This window comes from Mastigoproctus giganteus, chromosome 10 (genome assembly GCF_048544385.1).
Source record: "Mastigoproctus giganteus isolate SK-2022 chromosome 10, ASM4854438v1, whole genome shotgun sequence".
NCBI classification, from domain to species: Eukaryota; Metazoa; Arthropoda; class Arachnida; order Uropygi; family Thelyphonidae; genus Mastigoproctus; species Mastigoproctus giganteus.
The window spans coordinates 200,223,286-200,237,596 of NC_143584.1; the positions used below are offsets into that span (position 1 = coordinate 200,223,286).

The following is a 14,311-nucleotide window of genomic DNA, read 5'->3' on the forward strand; positions in this document are numbered from 1 at the left end:
GTAGTGCATTCTGCCAATGCAAAAATTTTGTTGCTTCTTAACCTTTTATTGGTAATTATCTTGTACTGTAATGCACAATACATATGGCAGGCAACTCTCTCTCTTTTTTTTTTCATAAGTATTTGCATTTTTATATCTTCAAGGTTTTGGTGGTTTGTTATTCAGACATGAATGAAAGAGAAGCCTTAACAGATATGTAGGAATTACATTCTATTCAGATAACACTGATCTGGAATTGGAGTCCAGGCTTCCTGTGGGGAAAGGCTGGCTAGTCTGGTGTGGCTATATACCCCAAACTGTTACTTAATAGCTCTGCCTGCAGCAAGGCATACCACCTTCCACAGGATAACAGACCACTTTTGGCAATAGAATTCTATACTTTTTAACTTTAAAAGTATAATTTTCATTACTGTTAGAGAAAATTGTTTGTGTGTTGCTCATTTTAGTTGAAAGTTACTGTTTTTGGAAAGTGATTAAAAGTGTTGGAAAATGACAGTGAGTTACTAAAATATTTTATTTTTCAGATAATCCTTTATGGTTTAAATAAGAATTACCGCTAAAAAAAGTGTTAGGCTGTATGCATAGTTAGTAATGGAACCCATATTTTGCAAGCATTACCTGGGAGAACAAGAGAATGTCATAATGAAATAAATATTGCTTCTTCCAATGAAACATAGTCAAAATAAGTTAAGTTTAGTAAAAATAAATAGTACAAGGACACTGATAGATAAAATAAAATATAAAATAAATGCACTATGCACAAATTAAAACCAAAATTACATACAGCTAATAAATAATAAAAGAAAAACTATTAATATAAAGAGAATAAAAGCAATAAAATGTGCATGAAAATAAAATAAGCACAAAGAAGCTTTCATGGTGATGAGCCTCTTTATCAACTTAAACAAGATACATGATAACAAGTCCTTATATTATGCAGATTTATAGTTTTGCACATGAATTAACAACAAATGATGTGGATTGTGTGTGGCGAAAAGAAGGAATAAAGGGAAAGGGAACAAAAAAATACTCAACTTTCAGACACCATGGGAATGGTGCAGCGTATGCTGGCCCTGTTGGTAACCTGCCATCTTTCATCATGATGTAAAATAACAGCCTCCATAATAAGATGTATGTGGGTCTCAGCATTACGATTAATGGTGGGATTTCCATAGTCACAATGCGACCATTCATGATTGAACAGTGCTCTGGGGCATGTGCAGATTTATAGTTAGTAAACTGTCCCTAACACATTGGTTTTCTGTAAACTGAAGAAACTAATCAATGACCAGATGGACAAACATATACAAGAATGGAAGAGCATTATTTACCTCCATTCCATGGTAAATGAAATGTATGAGGAAGGAGTTAAGATATTTGAGGAGAAGCATCTCTGACCTTGGAGAAATAACCACAAATATGCATAAATCCTATTATGGAAGCAGTTATTTTACATCATGATGAGAGATGGCAGGCTAACAACATGGCCGACATATACCACACCATTCCCACAGTCTGACAGTTGGGTATTTCGTTGTTCCCCTTCCCTTTCCTCTTTTCCTTCTTTTTGCCACTTGTAACCCACACCCATTGTTGTTAATGCATGCGCAAGGCTATACCTCTGCATAACATAAGGACTTGTTATCATGTATCTTGTTTAAGTTGATAAAGATGCTTGTTGCCTTGAAAGCTTCTTTGTGCTAATTTTATTACTTTTATTTTCATGCGCGTTTTATCTCTTTTATTCTCATTATATCAATATTTTTTTTATTATTTATTGGCTGTATATAATTTCGGTTTTAATTTATACACAGTATATTTATTTTATATTTTATTTTATCTATCAGCATCTGTGTACTGTATTTTTACTAAACTTAACTTATTTTGCCTTTTTTTGTCAGTAGAAGCAATATTTATTTCATTATGACTATACCTACCACTCAAGGATTCTTCTCTAATAAGAGAACGGCAGCTTATTATTATTTTTTAAATATTTATTGAGAAACCCAGTATATTATAGACATATATCTTCTTCAATGAGGATTCTTAAAATCATTTAAGCATCCTCATTGTTTTATACTGTAAAGCAGCAAGTAGCAGAGTTTTATGAAGTCATAATGATGATCATCATACTTATTTGTAAAACTTTATGAGTATGTTCATTATTTAAAATTGTTACATTATTCTAATAATTTTAACGTATTTTTTTATTCTTCAGATACTGCGAAATACTATTTATTTACATGTCGAAGAAAGTGGCTATTCAGCTAGAGTTTCCAATTTGTATATGTATTTGTAGCTGTATGTTCATTATTTAAAATTGTTACATTATTCTAATAATTTTAACGTATTTTTTTATTCTTCAGATACTGGGAAATACTATTTATTTACATGTCGAAGAAAGTGGCTATTCAGCTAGAGTTTCCAATTTGTATATGTATGATGTAATTAGGTAAATATTTTAGTTTAATCATTACTAGTATTTAAATGCTGTTGTAATTTATTCTAAAAATTTTATTTTATAAAATAATTCAATAGTTGAAATATTGCTACTAATATTCAAACTATTGGTATTTCAAATAATGCTTCCATCATACATGCAAACCATTATTGGCTTGCATGTATGATGAAAATCATTACAAATAATTTTTATTTAACCACTATTAAATCTAAAGAATGTAAATTGCTAAGGAAAAATATAAATTGTTTGTGAATAATAAGAGAAAGATTAATATTAGGTTAAGTGAAATGTATTTGGTCTGGTTAGAGATTTACCAAGATTACCAATGCTTGAGTTCAAAGTAAAGTTAAGATACTAATATAGAGATATCCAAACTTTTATACTTTAATGTCCCCTTTCAAGAACACGTGCAAATAAACATATTTAGCATAAAATTTAGCTTTGAGTGTACATATGTTGGTAAATTAATATATATTTTAGTACATTTAATCTCAAAGATTGAAATAAGATTGATGAAATGAATGGAATAAAATGATGAAATAAAAAAGTACATTCCTCCAAAAAACCAAGTGCACTCTCCATGGAACCAAAATTTTGAGAGACTCTGTGCTAATAAATCAGCTCTGTGTGTAGATAAAAATTCAGTAGAACGGTCAGGGTGTAAGAGAGGAATTATAGCCACTAGCTTTTCCAGAAAACCAAAGGGTTTCAACTACCATTTGGATCTGAAGCAAATTTTCTAGTGTTAACCATTTCAGACTCAAGTTTGTTTATTTACAAATGCCATAAACTTTAATCTAGGGCAGAAAATGAAGATGGAGATTTAGATGTAAGCCAATTGCAGTACGTTGTAGAGGCAACAAATGAATTAATGAATTGACAGACTGGAGTAAAAATATTTTAAGATAAAGGAGATCAAAAAGATGCAAAAATATCACAGCAGACATATACATAAGTACCGCCTTTAAAATGGCAAGTCTTAGAGTAAATAATCAGGATAAATAAAATTAAGTGGTGGTTTTAAGCAAGGCATAATTGAAATCCTGTCAGAAAGTGGGACTTGGCAGTTGGAAATGGACATAATTGAGAAATAAAACCACATATATTTGTGATACGAATTAAGAAGATTTTGTGAGGTGGTGTAGTTATTTTTTCAGATGTGCTTATTCATTAATTTCATTATTTGTGATGCATTGATATAGAAGTGGAAAAGGTTTTTGGGATAGAACATGTATGAACTGATGAAATTTTCAGGTATGTTGTATGCTCAACAATATCTACAGAGATGGACAGAGAAGTGGTAGCTATGGTTTAATGCAATTAAATGCAAGATCTTATACTTGGAGAATGGCAACCCCCAAATAAATTACACACTTTGTGGAGTTGAATTAAAAAAAAGTGGGGGAAAGGGATCTGGGAGTTACAATATAGGCTGATATGAAGTTTTCTGAACAGCGTAAACATGCAGTCAGGAAAACCCATGGTATCCTATCAATGATTTATCGAACATTATCCAGTAGAGATAGGGAGGTTATAATCCCACTGTATAAGGCAATTGTAAGACCACATTTGGAATACTGTGTTAAAGTATGGAGACCTCATCTGATAAAAGACATTGAGCTTCTTGAAAGGGTCCAAAGACAGGCAACTGGAATGGTGAGATTGGCAAAAGGATGACCATACGAGGAAAGTCCAATTATATGGGCTGCAGAGCTTGGCAACCAGGCACTTCAGAGATGACCTGATTGAGGTTTATAAGACTCTGAGAAGGATTAGTAAAACGAGTGAAGCTGGAATTTTCACTGTCATAAGGAATTCCAGAATTAGAGGCCAAAAATTCAAATTACAGGGGATGAGGTTTAGATTAGATTGTAGAAAGTTTTCTTTTAGCCAGCGAGTTGTTGATGGCTTGAACAAATTGCCCTTGCAAGTAGTTGAGGCTGACAGTTTGAATAAATTCAAAGGTTACCTGGATAGTTATCTGTATCAGGGGGAAAGCTTTATTATCTACTTGGAAGCAGTTTTTTTTTTTTTTTTTGCTAGTGGAGCAAAAGCCCCTGTGGCTTCCTTTGCACTATACAGCAAATACTCGTACTATTACTATTACCCAACTCTAGTATCATGTTTTCTTTACAGTGATTTGATCTCAAATTTTTGTTGAAAACCAGTAACCTTTGTGTAGCAGAAATGACCTGGTGTGAAAATTACCACTGCCACCATTCCTGAAAACAGTTGTAGAGAATTGGGGGAAGGTGGAGGAGTTATATTTTTAAGTGAAACACATTGATGTGGCTGTTACAGGAAGAAACAAATAACAATTGAACATCTCACAATTTCTGTTCATTTTTGTTCATAAATAAATATTTATTTATTTGTCTGTTTGTTTATTTTTAGCCAAGACATTATTAGAAGGTGGACTTATCCAATTGTTCCAGACATATTACCAACAAATGGAGTAAAATACACTTATCACAGGCATAACATCTACAAGCACAAAGATGTTGTACTTGCTGGGTATGTTTCATAATCATTATTAAAAATTATAAATTATATTTAACTTAAATTATATTTTAAGACCTCTTCATAGTAATGAACCAGAGTGATCATGTTACTTAATCACAGGCTCCATGATTTAGCATACCACAAAACACAAACTTACCAGTCTGTAGTTGCTCCTCACCTGCTTAGTTTCCTTTATGGATTGGGAGGACATTAGCATTTCTCCAGTCCAAAAGGATTATCTCAGAATCCACACTACTCTCCCAGAGGTATCCAGACACATGAAAATTTTAAATTGACATCATTGCCACTCACTTCAGTAGTGTTTCCCCCCCCGGCTACTGCAACACACTACCCTCCATAGTAGCCTTTCAACCAACGAACAGTGGACTGCAGTGGGTATAGTCCTCCTGCAGAACAATGACTAGTGTGGCATATGTTGGGTTGGTCCTCCCCTGACATTCCAGTTCATCCTTTGGTGTTCCCTAGTGTACAAATAAAGGCTCTTATTTGTACATTCATGTTCACGAGCCATTCTCAAACAACATTGGTAGTATGGCATGGGCATTATCTCATTGAAACAAACATAGACCTACCAAACAATTGCAACATATAGCACATCAAACTTTCAAATCAGTTTACTAACTTTTCTTCCTCTTCATCCATTTAAACCTAATGTTAAGTTCTTTTTTTAAAATTTTGCATGCTCCATTAATAATAATAACCCGCCACAGTGTCCACTTTGTAATATAAATCTGAGTATTAAACACATTCTCATTGACTGCCCTTACTATGAACAAGACAGAACTTCAACCCTACTATCACTGATTAATCTTCGGAGACCAATAACTTTAGAGAATCTCATTGGAGATGACGCAGATATTTCCCAATTTTTCAACTTCTTAAAGCAAACTGGACTTTTTAATCAATTCTGAATTTATGAAACTTTATCATTTCTTTTTATTATAAATGAATAGGCGCATTATAGCCAAAGTAGCTTATGCGCCATCAAACTTCCATATCAACAACAACAACAGCTCCATTAATATTAAGACTACTCTAGAGGCCATTAATCTTTCATGCTTTGGATTATCATAAAAAAGCATGACTAAAGGCTTGATTTTCTAATAGAATGAAAATATTCATGTGAATTTTGTTATTTTACTTCCTTAAGCTAATGAGATCAGCATTATGCTTTTAAGTAGCATTACTGAACGATAAAAAAAAATTCTTTTATAAGAAGAAAATATGAAATATGGTTGCACGTTATTTAATGCAATGCACAAAAAATGTAAACATGCTTTATTATTGCAAAACAAAATTAAAAATTTTAATGTTAATGTTTAAACTGTCGTTATAAAGCTAAAAACATGAAAGCTGCCAATAAGTAGTCAAACTTGTGACTCTTATTTTCTATACATTTTTTATATTATCAAACCATCTCAGTGTTTGTGTTAAATTTTAAATAATGACAACTTGCCCAATAAACTGTGATCCTTCCCTCCAAAAAAGGAAGTGTTTTTTCACAAGAAAAAATCCAGTATTTTCCAAAACAAATTATTTTAATCGTATGTAGCTTCATTATCCAATATGATTTAACTTATATCATTTATGCTTTTCCATTTTATTGGAACACTGTGAGATTAATATTCAGAATTTATGATCTCTTTGCAGTCGATGTATTCTTGAAGAAAACGTTATTGTTGGAGAGGGGACAAAAATAGGCTCTGATACTCATATTAAGAATTCTGTTATAGGAAATAACTGTAGCATAGGTAAGTTCGTATATTGCTCTTCAAATACAGTATTCTAGTAGAAGTCCCCCATATTTAAACTGTTTTTCTTGAGTATTTCCTAAATGCTCTGTTAATGGGACAAGAATGTTTTATATATGATTGTAATCCACAGTAACTGTTCTAATTTTTTTTTTCCAATGTATGAATCAAAAAAAAAAAGTTTAAATTATTATTCTGGACCAGTGGCTCTCAACCTCTTCTTTTTCATTGCAGTGCACATATCCGCTGTGACAGTATAATGGGGTCACTAACTGTTCGGAGCATAATTTCCCATCACAGACTTTGGGTAATCTTAAATACCTTTACAATCAGAGCTGAAATTAGCTATCTCAGGCAGAGGGAGTTGGGTTTTCTCTGGGTTATTCTGGACTCAGTTGGCTCATGAACATACTGTTATTGGTATAACACATGATAAAGACCATGTGAATTGATGTATAGGAACTAAAACAATGTGACCAAACAAACAGTGATGCTCTCAATAGATTATTCTCACATTACTGAAATTTTTAAAATACATTTAAAGTATTACCCGAATCTCTCAGCTCTTCGTGGCATACACTGAATGTGCAGCATTCTAGATTATAATAAAATTACAAGTGCAGTTGCCTGTATAACATATGCCATAAACAGCATTTAATATGTCCATGCTGATGCTAAAATAAATTATGTATAATACTATAATTAGTAAAAAGCAGAGCTATGGGGCTCAATAAGTTCTATGTTATATATCAATTTATATAAGAATAAGAAAAATTCACCTCAGTATTGTCTGTAGAACACTTCTATACAACTCTACAAAATTTAAATGAATATAAAACTATATCAAACGAATTCTCACACCCAAAGAAACATTAATGATTTGACACACCTGGAATCGATGACCAAGGCACCCAAAATACATCAACCCACCAACAAGCAACTGTGTGTGAAAGAAGACATTATGTCCATTAATAAAATCAAGCAAAAATGATTATGGTGATGATATAAAATAATAGGAAATAAAAGGAAGGAAAGTAAACTTTAAATTATTTTATATCATTGCTGTAATAATTTTTTGCTTGATTTTATTAGTGGACATAACGTCTTCTTTCACTCATAGTTGCTTGTTGGTGGTTTGATGTATTTTGGGGTCGGGTTGGGGCGCCTTGATCATCAATTTCAAGTGCGTCGAATCATTGTTTCTTTGGGTGTGAGAATTCATTTGATATAGTTTTATATTCATTTAAATTTTGGAGAGTGTTTCTACAGACAATATTGAGTTAAATTTCTCTTATTCTTATATAAATATAATACTATAGGATTGCTGGGGTTGAAATCAGATGAAAGCAGTAGATGAAATCAAATAAAACATCTTTAATAAAAAACAAAAAAAAAGAAAATGAAATAAAAACTTAAAAAGATGTTAATAACTTAGGTGGAACTGTGGATAGCAGTATTTGTCTTTTAGCTAAAGCCTTAACATTAAGTATTTAGTCTCGGTCTTTATGAGAGCAGAATGATCCCTTGATTGAAAATATAATGTGGTGAAGTGTACAAATTTTATTTGAAGACAATCATGTATATTGTCATTCTGATAAAATAACAATTTAAACATAAAAAGTAACTTGAAGGAATATTTTTAAATATATGAAAATGCACTGACCATTTTAGGATATACAAAATTATTAGTGTGGTTGTATTTTAGTTTCCAAGCTATAGCAACCTTTGGATAGGTGAAGTATAAAAATAGACAATGTTTAGTCTATCCTATAGATATCTGTTTTAATTCCTAATTAATCTTTAAGCGGGTGCACCAAGATCAATAACAAGGTCAGTTGCACTCCCCTCATAAATTGCAACATTAATATAAATGGTTATGCAAATTTTATTTACACATTCCACAATATTTAGCACTAATATGGTTGCTTTGTTACTAGAAACAAAGCAACTTCCATTTGAAATTTTGCTACCTGGTCAAATGCACATTCCAAAAGGTTTTTCACCAGTGTGGTTTTCAAAAAATTAACCATTGTTAATAACACATCCTGTCTTTGTTAGAGCATAACAAGAAGTGGATGTCAGTGGAGTAGATATTTTAGTTTTTCCTTTGGTGTGCTTCTGTATATAGCCAAAAACTGTTCATTTGGCAACTGTTGACAAGGTCTAGTGATATAAACAAGCAGTACATAAACAATTCTAAAAGAGCAACATGCTTGATGCACCCCTAAAAAATTGAAGCCAAACATGAGACTAGTGTTGCTGACTTATTTTTTATGGCTCTACCACTCCAGCTCTTACAAAATGAACGCTGCAGATTAAATATATTTTGAATTTTTCAATAATTTTGTTTTAGAAATTTAAAATTTTAACATTTTAAAGTGATTGACATACTTTTTTTGAAAATGAACTTAAGTGTCTTAAAATTTAATATAGTGTATGCCACTCATTGTGATCATGGATAATGCTATCATTCACATAATGTTATCACTTTTATGAAGATGCTGATTTGCCATAAAACTTCTAATAACCAACCAGCCTGATCAGATGTGTACTGATACATAGATAAAATGACATTTATTGTAATCACTTTTTTTTGCCTTACTGTAGTTTATGCATGTGCAATAGAAGTGATTATGTAACATCACGATTTGTTTTCAAACTCTGATAGATCGCATATCTTAGTGCTGTTGCCTTGTACAGTTCATATGGTTGTCAGTGTTGCTACTCCATTTAAAAAAAGGGACTGTATCTCTACTCCTATCTGACTCTTTTACAGTAGAGCATTAACCTTTTCTAATTCATAATTTTAATATTTTCTTTATTTACTTCAAAGGTTTGTATGGATTTCCAGAAACATTATAACAGCTTAATTTTTATTTATGACTTTCTTGAAGAAACAGTGGAGAGTAAAATGAAAGTATTTTATATTGCTTGATTGTAATGTTTACTTTCTGTCCATTCCACCTTTTATTGTGCACATTTCAGCTCTGCATCAATAAACAATGCTGAACAGCTGTATTCTTATTTCATCGGTTATTATTATCAGTTAAGCTGTGCCCTGAAGTGATCGCAATAAGTAGTGTTTATTATATCTTATGAAATTATCCATACAAATTTGTATAATGATGAAAGAGAATTTGTAAAATGTTGAACTGTTAAGTTTTAGTTTCTTGCCATCCTGTGCACATATCTTTTGCACAGGAAAAAATATGCAACCATAAAAGACGGACTTTCCAATGACTCTGCATACACTATTCAGAGATTAATTAAAACTATAGTAGAACCTTGCTAATGCAAAGTTCAGGGAACTTATTTTTGAATTTTGTAATAAGATCCAAAAACTTGCCGGTCTTCTTTGGTACACATAACTTAACTTAAGCTTTGTTTAACGAATAATAAGAATATTTTGTTTAGATTTTCTTTTATTCATAAACCTATGATAAACTACGAGGAAATAAACAACATAATTGATATTAAAAATATAATCGGTATCACAAACTAGTAAAAGCAGATTCACAGTATTAATATTAAAGGAAACACGAAACTACTTAACTCTTTAATAAATTAATCAGATTTAAAGAAAGGTTCCAATTTCATTTGCATAGTTTGTCTTTTGTGCAACTACAGTACAGACATTATCTAATGTAACAGATGTTTCTTTATCAACATTACTGCAATATTCATTCTCTGGTATGCTCAATGCATTTTGGGGATCTTTCTCAGAAAGTAGAAACTTTATTTTGCTTGGTGGTCAACAGCTTTTCTGGTGTTGGCATTGCTGTAGTAGCAACATCATCATCCTCTTCAAACTCTTCAAATTTTTTAATAAAATAAAAATCCATATGCTCTCTCAAAGTCTCTCATTCTGCAATTTTGCTTTCACATTTATTTGCTTAACCATGTTTATTTTCAATGATATTCTTGCCAAAACCACTATTTGTGAAGCAGTTGAGCACTACACTTAATGAAATGCTCTCCCAAGCAGTAAAAACATTATGAATAGCATGCAAGACATTCCATTTTAGTTTCAAGTTGTTCCCTGATCAGATATGTTATGAATCAAGTATTTCATCAGGCAGGATTTATATGCTCTTGGTTATAAATAATGTCTTATCCAATTAAAACCTGTGATATCAAGAGGTATGTTCTTCATCTTAAGTGTCTCTTTATCTCTCAGCAGAATGTGCTGTGCAGCAATCTGAAATCATCAAAATGTTCCTTTTCCTCTTATTAATCAAGACTGAAAAATTTTGACCATAATCAAGTGCCTCCATTGCCTTTGATCATACAGAAGTTGGTTATTTATTTTTAGATATCTTGGCTTTAAAAAAATTTATTTCCCAGTCACAAGTGGATGTACCTTTGTACTGCTGTCTGCTTTACAGTATATCTGAATGGTGATTCATTGTTTACTTAATTTTCCATGATTGCAAGGCTCTCCTTAAACATCAGGCATTTTATATGTAAATGAATTAAACTAATTATTTAGGATATACCAATGAATTAAGTGCCTCCATAGCCAGGTGAGCAGGAGCAGCAGTGCGTAGCACACGCTTCTTGATTAGACCGGGGTTCGAGCCCATCACCACCATATATGGAGGATGGGGAAAGGTCAGGGAATGACCACCGCATATCCCTGGAGCAATATGGCCTTAGTTGCTAATGCTCCTAAAAACCAAATAACAAACAAATCAATGAATTAAACTAATTATTTAGGATATATCAATTAATTAAACTAACTTTTTAGGATATACAACTTTGTATTAACCAAACAAAATATTGTAATTTATTTCTCACATTTATGAATTTTGTAACAAATGAACATATGTATAGAAAAGCCTATCCTTTAGCAGGGGAACGTTATGTGCTTTGTATAAGCAAGAAGTTTGTATTAATGAGATTCTACTGTATTATTAATGTTAATATATACTTTAATGCATGATAAATTTATTTTATGTAAATAATGTTTATTTTACTTTTCAGGTAGTAATATTCATATTGAAGGAGCCTATCTTTGGGATAATGTCATCATTGAAGATGCCTGTGAACTGAAAATGTGCCTGTTAGCTGAAGGAGTAATAATAAAATCAGGTGTTAAAGTGGGCCAAGGTTGTGTGCTTGGTTCTGGAGTAAGAACTTACTTTAAATCCTTTTTTTTTTTAATTTTATTATTCTTATAAATATTTTTAAAATGTTTTCTCCCTTGTAATTTATATTAATGGGGCTTGCTATTAATGATTACAGCTCACTGTGCTGTTTAGCAACTGAAGCCCAGAACTCAGCTTTAATAACCAAAACATGTTTTATAATTCAGTAAAGTTACTTAGTAAAAGATGCTGAACTCCACTTAAGTTGTGAACTAAAATTGCTAGTTTATTCAGTATGTGAACTAACAATTTAAGCTCACAACTTATATAGAGTTAAATGTCTTTTACTCAGTAATTTCTACTTCCTATGTATAGAATTAATTTGAAGATTAAATGCACAAGGCATAATATGATATGAGTTTAAATTAATTATATAATATTGGTGTAGATGCACCATAGTTTGTCCATAAATTTAACTACATACGTAGTGTAAAAGCATCATTTAATTTTATCTCATATTGTGGCTACCTTCACAATGAGATACCAGGTATTGCACTACTTTGAATAAATAATCCTCCTCTAGTAGAGGAGACTACTTTAGGATAATGTCATCATTGAAGATGCCTGTGAACTGAAAATGTGCCTGTTAGCCAAAGGAGTAATAATAAAATCAAGTAGGTCAAAGTGGTGCCCACTGAGAATAAATAACAGTAGTCTCCTCTACTAGAGGAGCATTATTTATTTGAAGTAGTGCAATACCTAGTATCTCATTGTGAAGGCAGCCACAATATGAGATAAAATTAAATGATGCTTTACACTATGTATCAGTTAAATTTATGGGTAAACCATGGTGTATCTACACCGATATTATATAGAATTAATTTGTATATTCTGACAATATTTCTCACAATGTTTAAGGAACATATTTTATGCTTAATTTCAAAATAAAAATGTTGCTTGCCATTAAAAATAAAGTAAAGCCACGATACTGCAACAAGATACAAACTAATAAATTTTAAAAGAACAAAGGCAGATGACATGTTTTGAGAAAAGTTACTTTTATTTAATTACATAACTTTTGTTTAAATAAACTGTAATCACTATATTATATTTTTAAAACCTCATGCAAAGTAAATGTTTATTTATATTTCATCACAGGTAATAGTTGGTCCACATGTCACTCTTAAAGAGCACACAAGGTTGCAAGCCGACCCACCAAGCGAGGATGATGATGATGGCTTTGAAGATGATGTAACTGAAAATAAAGAAGTTAAAGGTATAATATTACATGTTATACTATATATTAAAAGATTTTATACTAATTTTATGTAATATTAAAAACTGCAGTAGAAATTAAATTATAATTGATCCTCAAAAATTTGGCAGAATTGGAATATAGCCCTTTCTGGATTTTTGAAAGATAACATTGTGGAGAACTCCTAAAAATAAAGTGCATAATTGCTGAAAGATGTGGTGTTCCAGTGTCAAACTATTTCCTAATGTAATTAACTTAATGTAATAGTAATCTAAAAAAGACAATATTTGAGGTGTGACATGCTAGGGAAGATAGGGTATGATTTGCCGATGATGACTAGATGCAGAGGAAATAGACTCTAGGAGCTTGATGCAGTGGAGGCAGAAATCAATTTCAAGAACTTTGACTCAAAGGTACTATCTATGTTTCCAGTTTCTTTGTAGAGTTCTTTATGAGGTTCAAATACAGTAACTTTGGAATTTTCAACCTCCTACAACATGTAAATTGGCCTGTGACACCCATTTGTACAGACATAATACATGATAACCACATGAAAGAGCACTATGACCAAAACAGTCAATGTGTTAAAAAATTCCCAAATCAAGAACAAACATAATAAATTTATATCTTTTTTCACCAGCATTTTTTCACTAATGTAATAATAATGGTAAAAGATACAAAATTTAAAATTTGTGCATGTGTATATTTAGTTTATGTGGGAATTTTCCAGCGTTTTAGTTCACCCCTGAATTAGTTCTCTTCCCTGAATGACCTGTCTATGGTATCTCAATAAGGATCCAAAAACTGGGCTCGCTAGAAATCAAGCCTCCCCATTAATCAGCCCAACACTTCCCAGAATATATCCAGGAAGGCTGGTGAGGTGTGCCAATAGACTGCTCTCAAACAACCAGTTATAATAGATCAGCACTCTGCTCTCATGACATTGCCCGACACCAAAGACCTCCATCCAAAACAGGACTCAGCTTGATTTGGACCAACAGGCAGAGATCAGTATGTTTGGTTAAAATCAAAACAAAACAGATACAATGAAATATTTTAATTGTCATGGAATGGGTTGGGAAAAACTCCTTCAGGGCATGCTTAAAACATAGGGCAGTGATTTACAACTGAGAAAGGTTGCAAATCCTCATGTAGGACTCTCATGGATAGCATAAAAGGTCATAGTTACCATAAATTAAAAACACAAAACATATTCTCAAATGAAGAGGGAAAC

The 14,311-nt window shown here is 31.8% G+C and overlaps 1 protein-coding gene across 1 annotated transcript in view; it reads left to right on the forward strand.

Annotated features, from left to right (window-relative positions):
* The window catches only part of eIF2Bepsilon (eukaryotic translation initiation factor 2B subunit epsilon), a 42,126-nt gene that overhangs the window by 15,653 nt on the left and 12,162 nt on the right, over positions 1–14,311 (forward strand). The window contains exons 6-10 of the mRNA XM_090384169.1: positions 2,367–2,452; positions 4,856–4,975; positions 6,635–6,735; positions 11,719–11,864; positions 12,981–13,098. Coding sequence (XP_090240295.1) covers positions 2,367–2,452; positions 4,856–4,975; positions 6,635–6,735; positions 11,719–11,864; positions 12,981–13,098 — 571 coding nt within the window. The remainder of the gene's footprint in view (positions 1–2,366; positions 2,453–4,855; positions 4,976–6,634; positions 6,736–11,718; positions 11,865–12,980; positions 13,099–14,311) is intronic.